Source organism: Podarcis bocagei (genome assembly GCF_964188305.1).
Source record: "Podarcis bocagei genome assembly, chromosome: 7".
NCBI lineage: Eukaryota > Metazoa > Chordata > Lepidosauria > Squamata > Lacertidae > Podarcis > Podarcis bocagei.
In genome coordinates, this window is record NC_138132.1 from 9,242,861 (window position 1) to 9,265,330 (window position 22,470).

At 46.2% G+C, this 22,470-nt stretch overlaps 1 protein-coding gene across 1 annotated transcript; it reads right to left on the minus strand.

Annotated features, from left to right (window-relative positions):
* Nucleotides 1–12,861: 12,861 nt before the first annotated feature.
* Nucleotides 12,862–19,266, minus strand: LOC308590516 (homeobox protein Nkx-2.4-like). The gene is made up of 2 exons (XM_081200635.1): nucleotides 18,872–19,266; nucleotides 12,862–15,236 (listed from the first exon to the last, which is right to left on the minus strand). The coding sequence occupies exons 1-2, from the start codon at nucleotides 19,128–19,130 to the stop codon at nucleotides 14,692–14,694; spliced, it is 804 nt and encodes a 267-aa protein (XP_081056761.1). The 5' UTR covers nucleotides 19,131–19,266; the 3' UTR covers nucleotides 12,862–14,691.
* Between the last annotated feature and the right edge of the window lie 3,204 nt (nucleotides 19,267–22,470).

Below are 22,470 nucleotides of genomic sequence, written 5' to 3' on the forward strand. Positions count from 1 at the left end.
TGGAAAGACTCGGAGATCTCGGGTCGTCGTCATCACTCATCTTTTCTTCTGCCTCCTCCCCCTCGCTCTCTGTTTCCTCCCTTGCCCTTGCCTCTGCTCCTGAACCCCTGACACCATGATTTGAGCAGGGGTGGCAATGTGCTTCGCAGCATTTCCAGAGATGCCAGTCCTTTCTCCAAAGGCCTGGTGAAAGGGCTGGGTGGCGCAACCCCGTCTCCTTTTTTTGAGTCATCACTCAAGAACGTGGGCCGTGGGGCGCCTGGTCCACAAGAGCTTTGTTTGCCTAGCGAATGGAGTGTCTTGCCACCGTCTCTGCCAGCTGGCTCTGGGGAGCAGACGGAGGCCGACACGTTTGTTGGCCGCCTGCCTATCACTTTGAGGTGTGCGAGGTTGCCTGTCCCTGAATTTTGCAACGGGTCTCTGCTGCGGCCAATACCAAAAGCCTCCTTCAAAGAGGGCTGGTTTTCCAAACGCATTTTCTTTTAAAATTTTGTTTATTTGGCTTTTTATAATATTCTTAGCAAACTTAACTAAAAAAGAAAGAAAAAACAGAAAACAAAACAAAACAAAAGGTTCCTCAAACGTTTCTTTTGTCACTTGGTTCGAAATGAATTCTTTTTTACTTGTCTATAATTTGGAGTTGATTTTTCAGCAATAGCTAGAGACCAGATTTGATTATACCGGGAAATCCTTATTTGTAATCCCTCTAAATATTTCCATCGTCTGGTGATTCTGATCAGGAAAGTGCCGCTTTCTAGATTTGCAAAGCAGATGAATACAAAGGCTAGTTTTAGTTTTTCTTTAAAAGCCAACAATCTGCATCAGAGATCTTGATCACAGGTCTCCCTGTCATGGCTCATTTGCCCTCCCGTCATCATAGATGAAGCTGAAAGCTAGTCCCATGATTGAAGTGACTTACATATATTTTAGTCCTCGCCATGCAATGACTCATAGCTTTGCCTGATTCACGTACTGACCTTTGCATCGAGTAAGGCTGCATATAGAATTGTAGAGTTGGAAGGGACCACGACAGTCATCTAATAATAATAATTATTATTATTAATAATAATAATTTTTTATTTATACCCTGCCCTTACCGGTTCAAAAACCGGGCTCAGGGCGGCTAACAACAAATTTGAAACACTTTAAAACACTTAATTATAAAAGCAGCATGAAATACAGTATAAAAACATGAATAACAATAAAAATCAAAAATCAATTAGATAATCCCCAGGGCTAGCTGGCTGAATTGGTCCTACCTGGGCCAGCGAGGAGGCCAGGGGAGAATTAGTTGTGGGGTCTCAGAGCGGGTGATCTTCATAAAAGGGGAGGGGGAGGGAAGAGAAGGGAAATGAAAGATTCAGAATTCAGAAGGCTGAATTCAAATTAAAGGCCAGGTGGAATAGCTCTGTCTTACAGGCCCGATGGAAGGAGGTTAAATCCTGCCAGGCCCTGGTCTCATGGAACAAAGCATTCCACCAGGTTGGAGCCATCACTGAAAAGGCCCTGGCCCTGGTGGAGGATAGTCTGACTTCCTTAGGGCCCGGGACCTCTAAACTATGATTATTCATGGACCTTAAGGTCCTCTGTGGGGCAGACCAGGAGAGGCGGTCCTGTAGATACGAGGGCCCTAAGTCACAGGGGCTTTAAAGGTCAAGACCAGCACCTTAAATCTGACCCTGTACTCCACCGGGACCCAGTGCAACTGGTAAAGCACTGGGTGAATATGCTCCCATGGCAGGGACCCCGTGAGGAGCCTCGCTGCAGCATCCTGCACCCGCTAATCCAACCCCCTGCCATGCAGGCATCGTTTGCCCGAGGTGGGACTCGAACTCAAGACCTTGAGATCAAGAACCTCGCACTCCACCAACCCAGCTACCGTTAAAACCCAACTCACCTACCCCAAGAATCCTGGGAACTGCCGTGTACCCATCTACAATTCCCACACACTATAGTTCCCAGGACTGCTTGTGGGAATTGGTGTGGGGAAGAGTGCTTTAAAGCTGCAGTGTAGACACAGACTCGGTGTGGTTCTAAGGATGGTTGGGACTACTCAGACGTAGAAAATACGGTGCGATAAATAGGAGCAGAAGCTAATGGGGAAGCCAGGTTCTGGAAGGTACTTTCCATTTCCCCCTGAGGCGGTGGCCACAGGCAAATTTGAATTTGCCCTTTGAATTTGCCCTTTGTAAGAATGCAACAATTCTTGCAATTCTGTGCAAAAGCCTTTGACTGTGTTGACCACAGCAAACTATGGCAAGTTCTTAAAGAAATGGGAGTGCCTGATCACCTCATCTGTCTCCTGAGAAATCTCTATGTGGGACAAGAAGCTACAGTTAGAACTGGATATGGAACAAATGACTGGTTGAAAATTGGGAAAGTAGTACGGCAAGGCTGTATATTGTCTCCCTGGTTATTTAACTTATATGCAGACTTCAACATGCGAAAGGCTGGGCTGGATGAATCCCTAGCCGGAATTAAGATCGCCGGAAGAAATATCGACAACCTCAGATATGCAGATGACACAACCTTATTGGCAGAAAGTCAGGAGGAATTAAAGAACCTTTTAACGAGGGTGAAAGAAGAGAGCGCAAAATATGGTCTGAAGCGCAACATCAAAAAAACGAAGATCATGGCCACTGGTCCCATCACCTCCTGGAAAATAGAAGGGGAAGAAATGGAGGCAGTGAGAGATTTTACTTTCTTGGGCTCCGTGATCACTGCAGATGGTGACGGCAGTCACGAAATTAAAAGACGCCTGCTTCTTGGGAGAAAAGCAAAGAGAAACCTAGACAGCATCTTAAAAAGCAGAGACATCAGCTTGCCAACAAAGGTCCGTATAGTTAAAGCTATGGCCTTCCCAGTAGTGATGTATGGAAGTGAGAGCTGGACCATAAAGAAGGCTGATCGCCGAAGAATGGATGCTTTTGAATTCTGGTACTGGAGGAGACTCTTGAGAGTCCCATGGACTGCAAGAAGATCAAACCTCTCCATTCTGAAGGAAATCAGCCCTGAGTGCTCACTGGAAGGACAGATCCTGAAGCTGAGGCTCCAATACTTTGGTCACCTCATGAGAAGAAAAGACTCCCTGGAAAAGACCCTGATGTTGGGAAAGATGGAGGGCACAAGGAGAAGGGGACGACAGAGGACGAGATGGTTGGATAGTGTTCTCGAAGCTACCAGCATGAGTTTGACCAAACTGTGGGAGGCAGTGGAAGACAGGAGTGCCTGGCGTGCTCTGGTCCAGGGGGTCAGGAAGAGTCGGACACGACTAAATGACTAAACAACAACAACAAGAATTCAACACGTGTTTCCAAAGCAGGGGCCGACTTTCATGTTTTGCAGATTACTTATGTATTCAATTGTTAATTACATTTTACCCTACCTTTTCTCCAAGGAGCTCAAGGTTGCATAAGTGGTTCTCTCCCCCCCCCCCCCGTTTTATCCTCAGAACAACCCTGCAAGGTAGGCAAGGTTGAGAGGCGCTTTCTGAGCAGAGGTGGGATTTAGGACGATGCAACCGGTTCTGCCACATTGGGCGCTGAGCCTTGAGGGTGTCACAGGGCGCCACAGCTGTGACCTAGCGAATTGAACCGTCGCAGACTGCACAACCAGGGTTCAAGAGCGCGGGGAAGGTTGTAACAGGGCCGGATTTAGGTTTGATGAGGCCCTCAGCTACTGAAGGTAACGGGGCCCTTTCTATGTCCAGCTGTCCTTTGTCAACAACAAATGGTCGCTGTTTTTTGTGTTGAATATATGCTATATGGTAATTTATGGACCTAATAGGTATCTAAAGCCATTTGCACATAACAAAACATGTATTTTATCAAAGTAATTGTTGAACTGAAATACATACAATTCAGAAGAAGTATCAATAGTGAAATAATTATTAAGCTCTAACTTAAAATGATTATTTTATTCGTAACAAACTTTATAATGCAAACACATTGGCATTTGGCAATAACAAAAGTTCCTTTAGGAACAGTTTACAAAGACTCATAATCTAGTCTCTAGAAACTTGCTACAACATGAATTAATAATAGGTCTAAATATATGATGCAAACTACTAATAATTATCAATAGCAGAATGGGTACCCTATATATAGAAATGAGCAAACCAGTGATATTTTAGGGAGCAGGCTAGCAGGCGAGGCCCATTACTTATATCATAGGAGCCTACACAACACAAAAGGCTGTTGCTGTATGTAGGTTTTATTTTATTTGCTTCATATCTTATATTTTGGAAATGTACATCCAGTTTTTTCCCCCTTTAAATTTTTTTGGGGGCCCAAGAGAGTGAGGCCCTAAGCTATAGCTTGTTTGGCTTGTACATAAATCCAGCAGTGGGTTGTAACTGCGTTTAGCGGAAACTGCTTACAATCCCTTATCAGAACGTCCCTCTTAACGCAGGAAGGTGGGGTGAAGGGGAGAGCACAGGCAACCCTATGCCTCTTTCATGGACCAGCACAGAGCACAATTTGTCACATCATCACCTTCTGTGGTCTATGTGTTGAGCTGAATGTTTGCAGATATATAGAAAAGGGCTAAGGAGTAAACCATGGGTAGGCAAACTAAGGCCCGGGGGCCGGATCTGGCCCAATCGCCTTCTAAATCCGGCCTGCGGATGGTCCGGGAATCAGTGTGTTTTTACATGAGTAGAATGTGTCCTTTTATTTAGAATGCATCTCTGGGTTATTTGTGGGGCATAGGGATTCATTCCTTTTTCCCCTCCAAAATATAGTCCAGCCCCCCACAAGGTCTGAGGGACAGTGGACTGGCCCCTGCTGAAAAAGTTTGCTGGAGTAAACCCTACACAGATCCGGAGAAGAGTCCCTAAGATGGTTGGGTGGCGCCTTGTACGCCTCCTTCCAGAAATTCCTGCAGCCCGGAATTAAGGTCCTCCGCGGGGCATACCGGGAGAGGCGGTCCCGTAGGACACAGGGGAAACTGTGATCCCATATCTTTGCTGCCTTGTGGGAAATCTTTGGGAGAAGAAAAGGCTTAGGAGGAATCCGTGCACAAATCCGGAGGGGGGTCCCTAAGGCAGTTGGATGGTGCCTTGCATTCCTCCTTCAGGCAACTCCTGCAGCCAGGCTGGGGCCAAACGTCTTGTTCTGCTTTCCTTTGGCCACATCAGTGGGGCCGAGAGGGGAGTCTTGTTGTCTGGGCAGCCCAGGACCTCCATAATAATAATATAATAATAATTTATTATTTATACCCCACCCATCTGGCTGGGCTTCCCCTGCCACTCTGGGCGGCTTCCAAAAGAATATTAAAATACTATAATACATCAAACATTAAAAGCTTCCCGAAACAGGGCTGCCTTCAGATGTCTTCTAAAAGCCTGGTAGTTGTTGTTCTCTTTGACATCTGGTGGGAGGGCATTCCACAGGGAAGGCGCCACTACCGAGAAGGCCCTCTGCCTGGTTCCCTGTAACTTGGCTTCTCGCAGTGAGGGAACTGCCAGAAGGCCCTCGGTGCTGGACCTCAGTGTCCGGGTAGAACGATGGGGGTGGAGACGCTCCTTCAGGTATACTGGGCCGAGGCCGTTTAGGGCTTTAAAGGTCAGCACCAACACTTTGAATTGTGCTCGGAAACGTACTGGGAGCCAATGTAGGTCTTTCAAGACCGGTGTTATATGGTCTCGGCGGCCGCCCCCAGTCACTAGTCTAGCTGCCGCGTTCTGGATTAGTTGTAGTTTCCGGGTCACCTTCAAAGGTAGCCCCACGTAGAGCGCATTGCAGTAATCCAAGCGGGAGATAACCAGAGCATGCACCACTCTGGCGAGACAGTCCGCAAGCAGATAGGGTCTCAGCCTACGTACCAGATGGAGCTGGTAAACAGCTGCCCTGGATACAGATTTGACCTGTGCCTCCATGGACAGCTGTGAGTCCAAAATGACTCCCAGGCCGCACACCTGGTCCTTCAGGGGCACAGTTACCCCATTCAGGACCAGGGAATCCTCCACACCTGCCCGCCTCCTGTCCCCCGAAAACAGTACTTCTGTCTTGTCAGAATTCTGCCTCAATCTGTTAGCTGCCATCCAACCTCCAACCGCCTCCAGGCACTCCATGCAACAGCCCAGGGTGGCACCCCAGCGAAGTCGCTTCAGAACCCAGCAGAAACAATGCAGGCTGCAGATGTTATGCGTTACCAGTCTCTGTAGACAAAGCAGGTGTAGCGATTCTCCCAGCGGTTTTTCTTCACCCACAGAGGCGCATTCCGCTGTCTCTCGAGACAGACGGATGCCGGCAATCATCTATCTGGCGATGCAAGCTGACCGTAAGCAGTTTTGCATTGGGCTTTCTGCTGTGCTGTTCCCAAAACTTTCTGCTTTAAACATCAATAAAGCTTCTTTTTTTAAAAAAGTTAAGAGCAGAATGCAGCTCTAAGCCTGACTCCCCTCCTGCACTGATTATCTTGAGAAATGATTGAATTGTAAAACATTATGGGTCTAGAAATCATGAAAAGAACTAAAGATAGCAATTTGAAGGCGTTAATTTTGATAGAAAGAAGATATTGGAAAACTGTTACAAAGAGATACAATGGAATTCAGTTAGGGGGGATTTGAGGAAGTCAGTTAACAATGAAAACTAAATCGGATTTTAGAAGGATGATGTGTTTATTTGTATGTTTTTTCCTTCTTTTTTCTTTTTCTTTTTTCTATTTTCCTTTTTCCTTTTTAGTATGTTATATTTGTTATAATTTTGGAAAATCAATAAAATAAAATTGGGCGAAAAAGAGAAATGGGGGGTCTAGCTGCATTTGGGAGGGTGGCACATGGAAATTTGCTGTCTGCCTGCTGTCTTCCTGCTAATGATCTCTGGAGGACGGGGAGCCTGTCTGTTTCCTGTCCAAAATGGACCTGCTTTCAAACAATTGCTTGCCCTTAATCTCAGCCTGAGAAGGTGAAAAGTCAACAAGGCTTGTTTTCACCCCTGGCGCCACGCAGGGAACCGGCTTCTCCTCAAGTACTTACCCAAGAAGAAAGCAAGAAGCAGAGGTGGGGTGTGTGTGCAAAGGACAGTCAATATTGACGGAGGCACTTGAAGATCTAAGCTCAGTGAGCTCATTACATTCTTGAGGGAGTGCAGAGGTGCCCTGAGGTTAGGCCAGGATGAAAAGCCAGCACGTTTTTTGTGGCTTCCTGGACACGTAATAGGGGCGACAGCAGAAGTAAAGGCAGGCTATTTCAGAGCTGCGGGGGTCGTCTGACACACACACACATTGGTATTTCAGGTGGCATGCAATTCTCATTTATTCATAAAATCATAGAATCATAGAGTTGGAAGAGACCACAAGGGCCATCGAGTCCAACCCCCTGCCAAGCAGGAAACACCATCAGAGCACTCCTGACATATGGTTGTCAAGCCTCTGCTTAAAGACCTCCAAAGTAGGAGACTCCACCACACTCCTTGGCAGCAAATTCCACTGTCAAACAGCTCTTACTGTCAGGAAGTGCTTCCTAATGTTTAGGTGGAATCTTCTTTCTTGTAGTTTGGATTCACTGCTCCGTGTCCGCTTCTCTGGAGCAGCAGAAAACAACCTTTCTCCCTCCTCTATGTGACATCCTTTTATATATTTGAACATGGCTATCATATCACCCCTTAACCTCCTCTTCTCCAGGCTAAACATGCCCAGCTCCCTTAGCCGTTCCTCATAAGGCATCGTTTCCAGGCCTTTGACCATTTTGGTTGCCCTCCTCTGGACACGTTCCAGTTTGTCAGTGTCCTTCTTGAACTGTGGTGCCCAGAACTGGACACAGTACTCCAGGTGAGGTCTGACCAGAGCAGAATACAGTGGCACTATTACTTCCCTTGATCTAGATGCTATACTCCTATTGATGCAGCCCATTCTTCTCATTTGTTTATTGCATATCATAGAGCTGTCGAGTTGGAAGGGACCACAAGAGCCATCTAGTCCAGTCATAGGCAAACTCGGCCCTCCAGGTGTTTTTTGGGACTACAATTCCCATCATCCCTGACCACTGGTCCTACTAGCTAGGGATCATGGGAGTTGTAGGCCAAAAAAATCTGGAGGGCCGAGTTTGCCTATGCCTGATCTAGTCCAGCCCTCTGCAATGCAGGAATCTCTTGCGCTCGAACCCACAACCCTGAGATTAAGAGTCTCACGCTCTACTGACTGAGCTTACCCCCACACCTTTTCCTCCAAGGAGCTCAAGGTGGCAACCATGGTTCCCTGCCCTCATTTAATCCCCACAACAACCCTGTGAGGTTGGTTAGGTTGAGAGGCAGCGCCTGTTTCCCCCCCCCCCGACAGTGAGCTTCGTGGCCAAGCGGGGATTCGAACCCTGGACTCTCAGGTCCTAGTCCCTACATCATGCTGCTGTGGGAAGAGAAAAACCACCTACTTAGCTCACTGTGAGTCGTCGTCGTCTTCTTCTTCTTCTTCTTCTTCTTCTTCTTCTTCTTCTTTGGTGATCACTCTTAGCCTAGTAAGATTGTCTTCCATAGACACGGTTTTAACAATGAGTCCGTAAGTGACTGTGGAGGCCAATTCTGGATCTAAACGTCCTTCCACAGTGGGGACATTGGTTACCGGGTGGGAGTTGGTCATGGTGTGGATTTGCCAAGCGTGCCTTCCTCTCAGCACGTTTCTCCCTTGCATCCTGAGTTCAAGTGCCTTCAAAGCCCACAACACCTTTGGTAAAGGCTGTTCTCCAACTGGAGCGCTCGCAGGCCAGTGTTTCTCACTTGTCAGTGTTTATACTACATTTTTTAAGATTTGCCTTGAGACAGTCTCTAAACCTCTTTTGTTGACCACCAGCATTACACTTTCCATTTTTAAGTTTGGAATAGAGTCGTTGCTTTGACATCACCTTGCAGAGACATCACCTTGCCAACAAAGGTCCATATAGTTAAAGCTATGGTTTTCCCAGTAGTGATGTATGGAAGTGAGAACTGGACCATAAAGAAGGCTGATTGCCGAATAACTGACGCTTTTGAATTATGGTGCTGGAGGAGACACTTGAGAGTCCCATGGACTGCAAGAAGATCAAACCTATCCATTCTGAAGGAAATCAGCCCTGAGTGCTCACTGGAAGGTCAGATTGTGAAGCTGAGGCTCCAATACTTTGGCCACCTCATGAGAAGAGAAGACTCCCTGGAAAAGACCTTGATGTTGGGAAAGATTGAGGGCACAAGGAGAAGGGGACGACAGAGGACGAGATGGTTGAACAGTGTTCTCGAAGCTTCCAGCATGAGTTTGACTGCGGGAGGCAGTGGAAGAAAGGAGTGCCTGGCGTGCTCTGGTCCAGGGGGTCACGAAGAGGCGGACACGACTAAACAACAACAACAGTTGCTTTGGAAGTAAGGGCTGTATCTGCAGGTAAGGCTGGAACTGGCCCCTGCCCAAAACTCTGAGGAACTGCTGCCGGTCAAGCAATTGTCTGATTTGGTACAAGGTATCTCCCTATGTTCTTCTGTTTGTTTTGTGTACAGAAAATAATATAGTTGGTGACAATGAAATGGGCACATCTGCTTAAATGTGGCAGTGAAAAGCACAAATCCCTATACTTCAGGATAGCGGGTGACTGAAATACATCAGCCACGAACCTATGCCCTTAAAATGCGCTTTCCCCCCTCTTCTCTCCACCTTCTGTGATTTACTCTTGGATATATCTAAGAACAGGGCTTTTCAGCTTGCTGAAATAATGGCCTCCAATTGACTCAAATCGATTCCTTACCTCGATTTCACTGGCTTTGGGAGAGGTCTACAGACGCTTGACGCTTGCACCTGCAGTTGTAAGAGGTGAAGTGTAAAAAAAATCGCCAGGTGGGGAGAAAAAGTTATATTTGCTTAAATAAAAAAGAACAACCCTCAGTATATTTCGTTATATTTGTTTCTTCCCAAGGGAAGAAAAGAGGAATATATGCTATTCAATTTTACCATTTAAAAGCAGCAAGGAAAACTAATAGAAATATGAAAGCAGACTTGTACCCAGCATTGCTTGGGAAGCCTAGGAAACAACCAAGTTTTGAAATCAGTGGTTAAGATAAATGATTTGTGGTTTTAAAACCAGCGTAGCTTTGAGAGGTTCAGTCCGCCATCTTGATTCAAAATGGCACCCAAATGTCGACGAAAATCTGCTCCTTTATCTTGGGAACTGTGATACAAAATTTGGGTATGGAATCTTAAAGAGGTGTCCGTATGTCTGGTGAGCAGGGAAACAGCTTGCCAAAACATATAATAAATTAGTCTAAATATGGAACACTTGATACAGCAAGCAGAAACTGAGTTGTTGGTGCTATATTACCCACTGAGAAAATGTCCTTCCTGGGGGAAAAAAATTATTTGATAAAAAATTATACACCACTTGATTGTAAACAAAAACAAAAACCTCAAAGCGGTTTACAAAAGATAAAACAGTAAAAGCAAGGGGGGAAAATACAACTCTTTAAAACATACAAAAGTTAAAATACTAAAATGGATTAAACCTTTTAAATATCCGAGAAGTACTCAGCTTTGATTTTGTTATAATCCGCACACAAAAAGCTTTATTTGTTGGCTCTGGTTTGGCTCCTAGTTTACATACTTGTGCTAGTTATTCCTTAATGATTCTGATGTACTTATTATCAGCAGGGATTAAAGAGATACCAAAATGTGGATTATTCCCAATTAGGGCTAATGATGCTGAACAAATAGCGACTATAAACGAAAGAGGGAGAGAGGTTCTGGGTCTAAACATTGGTCCTTCTGATCTGGAAGCACTTCCTCCTCCTAGATGGGATAGGCCTGGTTGCAATGACTCAGGAAAATGCACTCTGCACGTGTTCAGAAACACTTGCATTGCTTTACGTGTGCCACGAAGTTGAGTCTGCTCGCTGTGAAACAGGCTTCTGAGATGAGCTCTGACTTTAGGTAAGCCCTGCTGGCTTTTGCCTTTACAAATGCAAAGAAAAACTTCTGAAATTGTGGCACAACATTTAAGGGCAGAGGGTAGCCTTTGGCTGCTGCCCTGAGGCGTCAATCAGAGCTTCTGGATGTGAAATCCTGTCCCCATTTCCTGCTTGGGTACATATTTGCCCGGAGGTTCAGAGCAGCACAGGTTCAACAAATTTGCTGCCGCAGTGGAGTTCGGAACGGGTATTTGCTAAAAGTCCGTGCCAAATCATTCTAGATGCCGTCAAAGAATGCCGAGTCTTGGAGAACAGAAGTCGGCTAAATATTTACTAGGCAGCAAAATTCTGGTAGATACATCCGTCTCTGCTGAGGCGGCTGGTTTCTGATCTCCCGGGGCTCAGATTTTGATTGCAGGGACTCTGCAGGCCGTCTTTTGATCATTTGTCCATGATGATTTATGCAATTGATGGTAGTGGGGCCATTATACATGATCTTTCTTTCTTTCTTTCTTTCTTTCTTTCTTTCTTTCTTTCTTTCTTTCCTTCCTTCCTTCCTTCCTTCCTTCCTTCCTTCCTTCCTTCTCTCTTTTGATAATAATTTTTATTAGTTTTCAATTACAATCCAATAATAGCCTCGTTATAAAAATGCCAAATTATAATACAGTTACTAATACCAATCATTCAGATACCAAATTATATAATTTAGGTGACGACCCCACCCCCACCCCCCCGCGTGCTAGAATTGATGGTTCTAACTTACAGAATATGCAGAAACGGCGAAACTTACTGGAAGAATAAGAGATCAAGATAACAAACTTTTTATAAAAGAATGGGAACGGTTTATTGAATATTTACAGATGAATTGTAAATGGGTAAGAACATTGGCAGGATTATTGTAATTGCCTGCAGTTTGATAAGAGTATATATTTAAAGCAGGTGAATAAATGAGCAAATCAAGTGAATTTGGATATGCAGAAGATATTAAAAACCTTTCTCTAAATAATAGCAGCAAACGTGGATACTGTTTCAGGGTCGAAAAATGACTCACCACCAATATTTAATGAGTATTTGTTCCAGAAAATTTGAACAACTGCACTAGTGTCTGAATGTGCTCCTTGAGAAATTGTTCTCCACTGCAAACAAATTTGTTGAGAAATGGACAGTGCTCACAGTGTTCCTGGCATAGCGTATTCCAGGATGACGTTCATGCTGCGTATACATTGCCCAGTCTTACAATATCATATAAAAACAACATTTGGAGTAATACTTGTCTTTTATCTCAGCGCAACACTCAGGTTTATGCTGGCACTGTTTCATTTTTAGCCTTGTTGTGTTTTTTTTAAAGCATAACTGGTATTTTTTAAAAATTGCTTTTATGATATAGAGCACATGCCGCATACACCAAATGTCATGCATACAGGTAATGTACCTTACAGCAGGGGTTGGGAATTTCCAGACCCAAGGCTAATCATGGTTTGGCAGAGTGTACAATTCGTAAAACTTGCAGGATGTAGAACACATCTATAGTAAACGAATGTAACAGAATTGGACAATCTAAAGAAGGGGACACTATACCTTTAAAGCACATTTAAAGCTTATTATCTCCCTCAAAGAATTCTGGGCACTGTAGTTTAACCCCCACCCCACCCCCTGAGCTAGTATTCCCAGCATCTCTTAGCAAACTACAGTACCCAGAATTCTTTGAGGAAAAGAATGTGCTTCGAATGTGCTTTAAATGTGTCTAGTCTGCATGTGGTTTCCTCAGGTGAGTTCCATATCCAGAGGCAACCTGAGATGTGTTCTGATTGTGTTTGATATGAAATAGAGTTCTGCCACAAGGCACCATTGTACCCAGTCTCTCCCGAGTTCTCTTAAATGTTGTGTACAATTTCTTTCTTCCTGCATAGCAATCGGCAATACTTTTCTGTACCAGAGGACGCAACAGCAACTACTTTCACGTCTGGGCAACTGTTAGACAGGCAGTTTTATCTCCCAAATTTATCTCCCATCAGCCCCAGCCAGCATGACCAATGGTTAGAGATGGTGGGAATGGCAGTCCCGGACACCAGGAGGACACCAGGCCGGCAAAGGCTGATCTAAAGAGAATTGATATTCCACTTTCCCCCCCGCTCACTCTTGCCGTAATCTGTGCTGATTTGCTTTCGACAAAGCAATAAGAAGGGAGCCTGCAGAGAAATCAGCAAAAGGCATTTGACGGATCTTTCCCTTTTCCCAAGAAAGCTACAGCGATCGATTCTGGAGCACCAATCGATCAGAAGCGCTGGCTGATCTGAAAAGTTGCAGATGAGGTACGTGTCTGGTCCAAGCAGCGAACCTTTTTTGTTTTGTTTTTGCGGGGTTTAAAATGGTTAGGGACTTGGTGGTTTAAGTCTGTGGGTAGCTTGGCTCCTCCTCGTCTTCCCACCATGATCTCATGATGTTTAGTCTGGTGTCTTCTGTCTAAAAAGCCAAAAAGCGCCAGAGTGAAGGTTAGAGCAGAGGTGGGGAACTCTCAGCCTGCGGGCCAAATCTGGCCCACCATGTTGTCTTCCCCAGAGCACTCCCATTTGCCCCATATTATTACAGGCAATGTCAGGTGTGGGGCAGGTGGAGACTTTGCTGCGCTGGCTGCTCACCTGTCAATCGACTGCCACCATTAGGGTATCGGATGATTGACAGAGGAGTGGTCCTGCCCACCTATCAGAGTTAGCCCTATCAAAGATCTGTCCTGCCAGGTGGAAAAGGCTCCTCACCCCTGCGTTCAGGTGATTGGGGTACTGCCTACCAACCTCAGCCTGCCTTCATCCATCCTGCCTGCCTTTTTACTTACAGGGCTTAGTGAGCAGGGAGAATCTGTGGCAGAAAGCAGTCCAGAATCAGAGGCAGAAGCAAAGGCCGTAGAGGAGGGGTGGGCAAGAGGCAGAGATGAGTCAGGCTGGTGAAGAAACCAGGGAGTTCTCCCCCTTCTGCTGTGACAAGCTCCCCTTTCCCCTGAACCTCCTTGCAGAACCAGGAGAGGCATGAAGAGGGCGGAGGAGATGTTCGCTTCATACAGCCGTAGTCTCTGATTGCTTGGGGAAAGCCCTAGAGAGGAGGGGACTCAGGCAGCTGTGGGGAGGCGGGGATTTTCAGTCTCGGCAACTGCAAGACCTGCCAGAGATAAGTTGCTTTGCCCATTAGGCCTGAGCAGATCCCGTTTTTGTCAAGAAAGAGTCCGCACCAACTTGCACGGTGTGATTTACTGCTGGCTCGCTCCTGACACCAAGCAGGTTTTGCCCTGGCTCCAGTCTTGCCATGTCTAGCCCTGACCTGGTAAAGTAAAGGTAAAGGTACCCCTGACCATTAGGTCCAGTCACGGACAACTCTGGGGTTGCGGTGCTCATCTCGCTTTATTGGCCGAGGGAGCCGGCATACAGCTTCTGGGTCATGTGGCCAGCATGACTAAGCCGCTTCTGGCGAACCAGAGCAGCACACGGAAACGCCGTTTACCTTCCCGCCAGAGCGGTACCTATTTATCTACTTGCACTTTGACGTGCTAGGTGGGCAGGAGCAGGGACGGAGCAACGGGAGCTCACCCCGTCGTGGGGATTCGAACCGCCGACCTTCTGATCAGCAAGTCCTAGGCTCTGTGGTTTAACCCACAGCACAAAAGCAAATCTGAGCTGGTTTCAGAGCGGCCAGCCTGACGGCACACAAGTCACATCTGATGCCTCCGTCCACTGGGTGCTACGGGTGCAACAAGACAAGGCAGCCCCTTGCTTGGGCTGTCAGGCACACAGCACGGCCTCTCATGCCATCAAATGGTCCAATCTCGCTCCCCTTCCATCGGCTACCACGGCTTGCCGAACGCAAGCCTGCTTTCCGCAGCCTTTGTGCCGGGCTGAGAGTCTGCGCTGGAACTGGGGCTGGCGGATAAGCTCTGGGTGCTGGGTGCGAGTCCGGGGAAGGGATAAGGAGACCCTAACAAAGACTTCTCCTCCATCAGAGACCCGGCAAAACCGTAGCCCCCTGGGTGTGGCGGAACCACACCGTTGTCGCAGGTTCGGTGTGCTTCCTGCCCCCGGTCGGCCTTTGGGTCCTGTTGCTTGCCTTGCTTCTTCATCTTGTACCGATGGTTCTGGAACCAGATCTTCACCTGGTTGGGGGTGAGGCGGGTGACGGTGGCCAAGTGCTCACGCTCTGGGGCTGTCAGGTACCTCTGCAGCTCGAACCTCTTCTCCAGCTCGTGAACCTGGGCCCGGGTGAACAGCACCCGGCGCTTCCTTTTGGACGGGTTCCCGGTGAAGAACGAGGGCGGCTTGATCACCTCACCAATGTAGCCCAGGCAGTCGGCTCCGACTCCGCTGAACCCCGATGTCCCCACATACCTGGGGACTGGGGGGGGGGGAAGGAGAAAGAATGAGAGCAAGTCAGGCTGTCATTGAGAATCAAAAATTATCAGTCGTACCTTGGAAGTCAAATGGAATCCGTTCCGGAAGTCCATTAGACTTCTAAAACGTTCCAAAACCAAATCATGGCTTCTAATTGGCTGCAGGAAACTCCTGCAGCCAATCAGAAGAAGCCCCGTCAGATGTTCGGGTTCCAAAAGAATGTTCGCAAACCAGAACAATCACTTCCGGGTTTGCAGCATTCGGGAGCCAAAATGTCCGAGTTCCAAGGCGTTTGGGATCCAAGGTATGACCGTCTTTTTATCTTGTGAACCAAACTGAGATCTTCAGATGAAGGCGGTATAGAAATCAAATAAATAATCAAATAATAATAATCAAATGCAGAGTCCCATTTTTGGGTGGTGGGGGAGCTCTCCGTAGCATGTGGATCCTTGCAAATCCACACTATACATTTAAAGCAGCGGTTCCTCATTTTTTTCAAACAGTCACTCTCTCTCAGCCCCATAAATTCATCCACAGTGACCCATGCCCCATGTTCGGAAAAGCGGTTTGCATGACCCACCAAGGAAGCACAATAAAATTCAAAACAACAACTAATTGTGCAACTTTTCAAAATCTACGATTTTTTTGCTCTATAAGACTCACTTTTTCCCTCCTAAAAAGTAAGGGAAAATGTGTGTGCGTCTTATGGAGCGAATGCAGGCTGCGCAGCTATCCCAGAAGCCAGAACAGCAAGAGGGATTGCTGCTTTCGCTGCACAGCGATCCCTCTTGCTGTTCTGGCTTCTGGGATTCAGAATATTTTTTTTCTTGTTTTCCTCCTCCAACAACTAGGTGCGTCTTATGGTCTGGTGCATCTTATAGAGTGAAAGATTTTTAGTTTGCCTAATTCAACAAACGTGATGCCCTTGATCCGGCGATCAAAAGCCCGGTCCTCATTTTAGCTCGGCTGGTTAGCATGCGGTGCTGATAACGCCATATATTCATATTCAGCGCACCTTAAAAACGCACAACTTCCGCCAAATAATCCTGTAATCAGTAGGTCAAGGAAATCTTAGCTCATGAGAGGGGAGCTACGGTTGTCAGAATTCTTTGGGGGAACTCGGTGCTTTAAGCGTGCACTGAATATACTGTGGATCTGTAAGGATAGGCTGCTGGGCCAAATGGGTTTTCTGCCGGCAAAACTCCGACGCCATTTTCCAATGCGAGGGATACTGGACTTTCACTAAAAAGGTAAGAACACAAGAAGAGCCTGGCTGCAGGATCAGGCCAAGTCCAGCATGCTGTTCTCACAGCGGCCAGCCAGATGACTCTGGGGAACCAGGACAAAAGCTGATATTATTTCCCCCAAATATCCCTGGGAATTGTAGCTCTACCGGCCCCGTTCTTTGTGGCAAAGAATATGTTTTATTTCATAGATTGTAGAGTTCGAAGGGACCCCCATGGTCATCTGGTCCAACCCTCTGCCACGCAGGAATCTTTTGCCGAACGTGGGGCTCAAACCCACGACCCTGGGGTTAAGAGTCCAGTGCTCTACCGACTGAGCTATCCAAAGTGAAATACTCCATTCCATTCAGTTTCTTCCCATGTGCAAAACCCACAGTCAGCATCCCAAGCCACTGAGCATGCTCAGTTGTCATAGGGCTGGGTATTTGGGGGTGGGGAGTCCCCCTTAATGTGTTTCCCCACAAATCTGGGGTTCCCCCAAGGCCACTGATACTTCCCTCTTGGGTGGTGAAAGGGGCTGTTCTGACTACATACAAATAGACATGAGGACAATGAGTTTGATTTTATTATACAGTGGTACCTCAGGTTAAGTACTTAATTCGTTCCGGAAGTCCGTTCTTAACCTGAAACTGTTCTTAACCTGAAGCACCACTTTAGCTTATCGGGCCTCCTGCTGCTGCTGCGCCACTGGAGCACGATTTCTGATCTCATCCTGAAGCAAAGTTCTTAACCTGAGGTAATATTTCTGGGTTAGTGGAGTCTGTAACCTGAAGCGTATGTAACCTGAAGCATATGTAACCTGAGGTACCACTGTATAAGATTTGGCTGCATACCATAATGTATATTTGTAATCTATCGGGCTGTCCTAACTTTTCTTCCAAGGAGCGCAGAGTGCTTTCTGTCCTCACAATGACCCTACGAGGAAGGCTAGGTGCAGGCAGAGGACGGGCATAGATCAGTGCTAGAGTGCAGGATTTGTAAGCAGGATTTGTAAGCAGAAACTGTGGAGAGTTGCTGCTGCTGCCAACCTGTGTAGACATTACTGAGCTACACCACTGGTCTATCTCTGTACAAGGCAGCTTCCTATGTTGTTTCAAGGCATAGCTGTCAACATTTCCCTTTTTTCAAGGGAAATTCCCTTATTCCGAATAGGATTCCTCGCAAGAAAAGGGCAAAGTTGACAGCTATGTTTCTAGGTCCCCCAGTGAGCAACCAGGACTCTTTGGTCTAAAAGTCTAACCACTACACCACACTCCCTCCGTACATAATAACAACATTCTGACCTGTTCCAGTGCAGGGCTCCCCCCTAACTTCTGATAGCAGGGGGATTCAAATTGTAGTTTCAAAAATAGGGGGTTGACTTTTTGAGTGTGTAAGAGGCATTCCTAGTCACATCGAGTGTAGGCCCCACTCCTGGTTGGAAGGTGGCAAGCCCGGGCGAAGCTGGTAGATTTAAGACAGATAAAAGAAAGCCCTTCTTCATGCAGAGCGTAGTTCAACTGTGGAACTCCCCGACACAAGAGGCAGGGACGGCCACAAACTTGGATGGCTTTCAAAAGAGGATTGGACAGATTCATGAAGAAATCTATCGGTGGCTACTAGACCTGATGGCTCTGCTCTGCTCCACACTCAGAGGCAGCAATGAATACCTGGAGGGAGGATTCCCGCTCAGGTTTCGCTCTCGGGTTTCCCGCAGGCTGGCCACTGCGAGAATAGAATGCTGGACTAGGTGGGCTGATGCAGCTACAGGCTCTTTTCATGTTCGTAACTCCTGCAGGGGTGCGACGGGCAGCCTCCTCTGAGAGCGTTACTCTGCCACATTTCTGCACTTGGCAGTTCAGAAGCCCGCCGACAGCCCCACACAAGTTGCCCTACATTTTGCTTGCAAAAGTAACAACAGCAACCCATCTGACAGCTAATAATAATAATAATAATAATAATAATAATAATAATAATAATAATAATAATAATTTACTATTTGTACCCCGCCCATCTGGCTGGGTTTCCCCAGCCACTCCGGGTGGCTTCCAACAAAGATTAAAAATACATTAAAATGTCACACATTAAAAACTTCCCTGAACAGGACTACCTTCAGATATCCTCTGAATGTCAGGTAGTTGTTTATCTCTTTGACATCTGAAGGGAGGGTGTTCCACAGGGCGGGTGCCACCACTGAGAAGGCCCTCTGCCTGGTTCCATGTAGCTTTGCTTCTTGCAGTGAGGGAACCGCCAGAAGGCCCTCGGCGCTGGACCTCAACGTCCGGGCAGAAAGATGGGGGTGGAGACGCTTCTTCAGCTATACTGGTCCGAGGCCGTTTAGGGCTTTAAAGGTCAACACCAACACTTGGGTGTACATCACTTACATGAAGGGTAGCTAAGAGGGTACATCACTTACATGAAGGGTAGGGTCCGTCCGCGGTGCCAGAGGAGTACCACTCTGCGTGGGCCACCCCATTCCTGAAGTTCTCCTGGGGGTAGGCGGGCAGCTCTGCTGGGCCTGGGAATGCCCCTGGGTAGCAACCCAGCATGGAGTTCGGAGGCAGGCAGTTGCCGATGGAGAACCTGGAGCCCCCCAAAGCAGGCGGGTGGGTGCCGGGCATAAATTGGGCAAAATCTTCCAGTGCCTCTGCAGCAAACGTTTTGAGGTCCTCCATGTGGACGGATTATTCCTCCCCCCCAAAAGATGGAGGATTTAGAGCTGGATGCTGATACCCCTCCACACACTCTTTGACCTGCTATTCTTTCCCACCCCTCTCCAGACGGACTCTGCAATGGTGGTGATTCAAGGGGCCTTCTCCTCCTTTTATCTCAAAGTCTGCACCTTATCAGGGATTTAAGTGCTCCACCTACGGCAATGGAGGTGGAGTGGGTGGGTGGGTGGGTGGGGGCGAAGGAGGCGGCCCCTCCTCTCCAGGAGTCTAACCAAACAGCGGGAGCTAAGAAGCAGACAGTCCAAGTTAATGGAAGCGGTGAATTGGTTTGAGAGGGGAAGCTCAGTTCCCGAACCTTTAACCTGGGACATCTCGCTGGCATCACTGCAGACAAAGGTAGGGCCTACCTGTCCCTGACGAGGCATGCTGTCTCCAGGCATGCCACCCGGATGGCCATACATTGGGTGCGGGATTTCGTTTTTGTATTTGAATCAGGTTTCTAGTCCACATGGTTGCAAAATTGGCATAATTGCGAGAGGGCCATGGCTGCTGAGATCTCGGAAGCACCAGAGGAAGGGGAGGATCAGTGGCGTAGCGTGGGTTGTCAGCACCCGGGGCAAGGCAAGTAATTTGCGCCCCCTAACCCTAACCCCCAGATGTTGCGCCCGGTGCGGCCGCACCCCCCCCCGCACCCCCCACGCTACGCCACTGGGGAGGATTCTCCGTGGTCAGAAAACAAGGCAGTGGTCCCTCATGAACCAAAGGACTTGAGCAAAGCTAACAATTGTATCAATTGCAGGGCTTTGGAGTCCTCCGAGGAGCAGCGATAGATCGGACAATTTCAAATGACGTTCACAGTTCTTTAAGCCGTAGCTGTGACAGAATTAGTAGAATCCGCCTCTAATTATTTTTAAAAATAGTTACAGATAGGTAGCCGTGTTGGTCTGCCATAGTCAAAATAAAAAAATTCCTTCCAGTAGCACCTTAAAGACCAACTAAGTTAGTTCTTGGTATGAGCTCTCGTGTGCATGCACACTTCCTCAGATACCAGCACCTTAAAGACCAACTAAGTTAGTTCTTGGTATGAGCTTTGGTGTGCATGCACACTTCTTCTACATCTGAAGAAGTGTGCATGCACACGAAAGCTCATACCAAGAACTAACTTAGTTGGTCTTTAAGGTGCTACTGGAAGGAATTTTTTTATTTTAAAAATAGGTGATCATTAAAAAGTAATCGAACACTCATAGAATTAAAACAGTACACAAAGGTCTATTTAAGAATGCAGATGCTGTAACTACGACGACAACAAGGAGGTGGAAACGCACGTATTTGGGAAAATAACCTGTGCAAAGGCATTGTTTTAGGGGAACGGCGTTGCAAAAAGGTGTACATTTGGCAAAATGACCAGGCTGCCAGCTGACATTTTGGGCCAGCTGGGTCCTTTCCCCTCACCTCCTCCTGTGAGAGGATATTTATTTGCCAGGCTCCATGTGGACTTTCAAGAAGTCCCTGGGGAAATTGATCAATATCTTAGCGCATTTCAAATCCCCATCCAGTCACCACCCACCACCAGAATTTCACACTATCCCTTTCCTCCTCTCCCTCCTTAACATCCTCATAATAATTCCGATACACTTACCTTAATAACCCTATTCCATTCAATATTTTATACACACTGCTCCCTATAAACATACTGTTAAAAGCACGCAAGCTTCCCATTCCTGGTTGCTTTCCACCTGACCGACACTCACCCAGCCCCACTGAAGAGGCTCCTCATGAGACCGGAGGAACATCACCCGGCTATTGTTTCATTGATTTTTTGATTTAATATGCTGTAAACCGCTTTGAGATTTTTATTAAAAATATAAAGCAGTATAGAAATCTAATAAATAAATAAATATAAATAAATAAATAAAATCCCTGCGTTCCATTGATTAATAATAAAATCAGATGTAATGTTTTTACATATGAACTTCTTGAACAGCAAATACAAGCAACTGATTTGCTACTTAATTACAACTTATTTGATTCATGAACTAGTCAGTTAATACTGAAACAAAACAAAGGCAGTTTACGTAGAAGACAGCAGAGAATAAATTTGGTGCTTTGGATTTTGCTATTTATTTTGGGTTTTTGAGGCTTTTCCGGTTAATTTGTTTTTGTGATGGTGTGCAACCCAGTTCAGCTACTGATTGATTGATTGATTGATTGATCGATTATGTGACTGAGGAACTGGATAAAATCAGGATATCATCAGTGCAGGTAAGGAAAAAATAAAAATTTTAATCTTTATCATATACAATACTGTCTTATTTATTTTATAGTACAGCACATTAATTATTGCTTTCATTTTATGGATCAATGGTCTCGTTAGATAGTAAAATTCATGTTAAATTGCTGTTTTAGGGGTTGTTTTTAAAAGTCTGGAATGGATTAATCCATTTTGCATTACTTTCTATGGGAAAGTGTGCTTTGGTTTTGGAACACTTTGGTTTTGGAATGGACTGCTGGAATGGATTAAGTTTGAGAACCAAGGTTCCACTGTAGTACAAATTAGTTTACTCTCTCAGCAGCTTCATTAGGGCTATTCCTTAGGCTTTTGCAGTCCTTCTCCTCGTCCCCTAGTGATGGAAAGTGCCATGTCCCTTTATCTTCCAAAAATTTTCGCACAGCAGATTGTTTGGCGATTGTCTGGGCAGGTTTATCTTCCAGGTGTTTATTCTGGGTTTTGAAAGGGCTGCTTCACTTTCGGCCTCCTCCTTCGGACACAGAATCTATTATATTACGCAAGGCAACTTCATAAAAAGGTGGCTTAATTCAGGGAGTTGTTAGATTCAACCATAAAATAACCTACGTAGAAGGGAATACTAGTCCATATTCTACACACGTATTAGCTATAATGGCAAATTCGAGCTGGGCCTTATTTTTAATGGCTGGATTTCATGCTGACATTTAGATTATCCAGAATAATTGTTCTGTCTTCTTGTTTTGTGACCATAATAATTTTTGTGGCGGTATCTAAATTATAGCTTTTGTGGCAGTATCTAAATTATAGCTTCCTTTTGAATGGCATAAATTCCAAGGAGTTATTTCTATGATCTTCTCAATGTTTCTTCTGTAGGAAATGTAATCTGACAAGCATATTGTTGATTCCACGTGGCAACACGTTCTTTTCTAAAGATCAAGTGTTTATACTGTTCTATCCAAGCTTTTTTTCCTGTTCTTTGAATGAGTTTTTACCCTGTTGTATCTTCTGTAGCGCAGCCATTAAGGCTGATACCTCATGCTCTTCTGAAGTTTACTATACAGCGGAAAGGAGCAGCCAAGCATACTAGGACTCAAT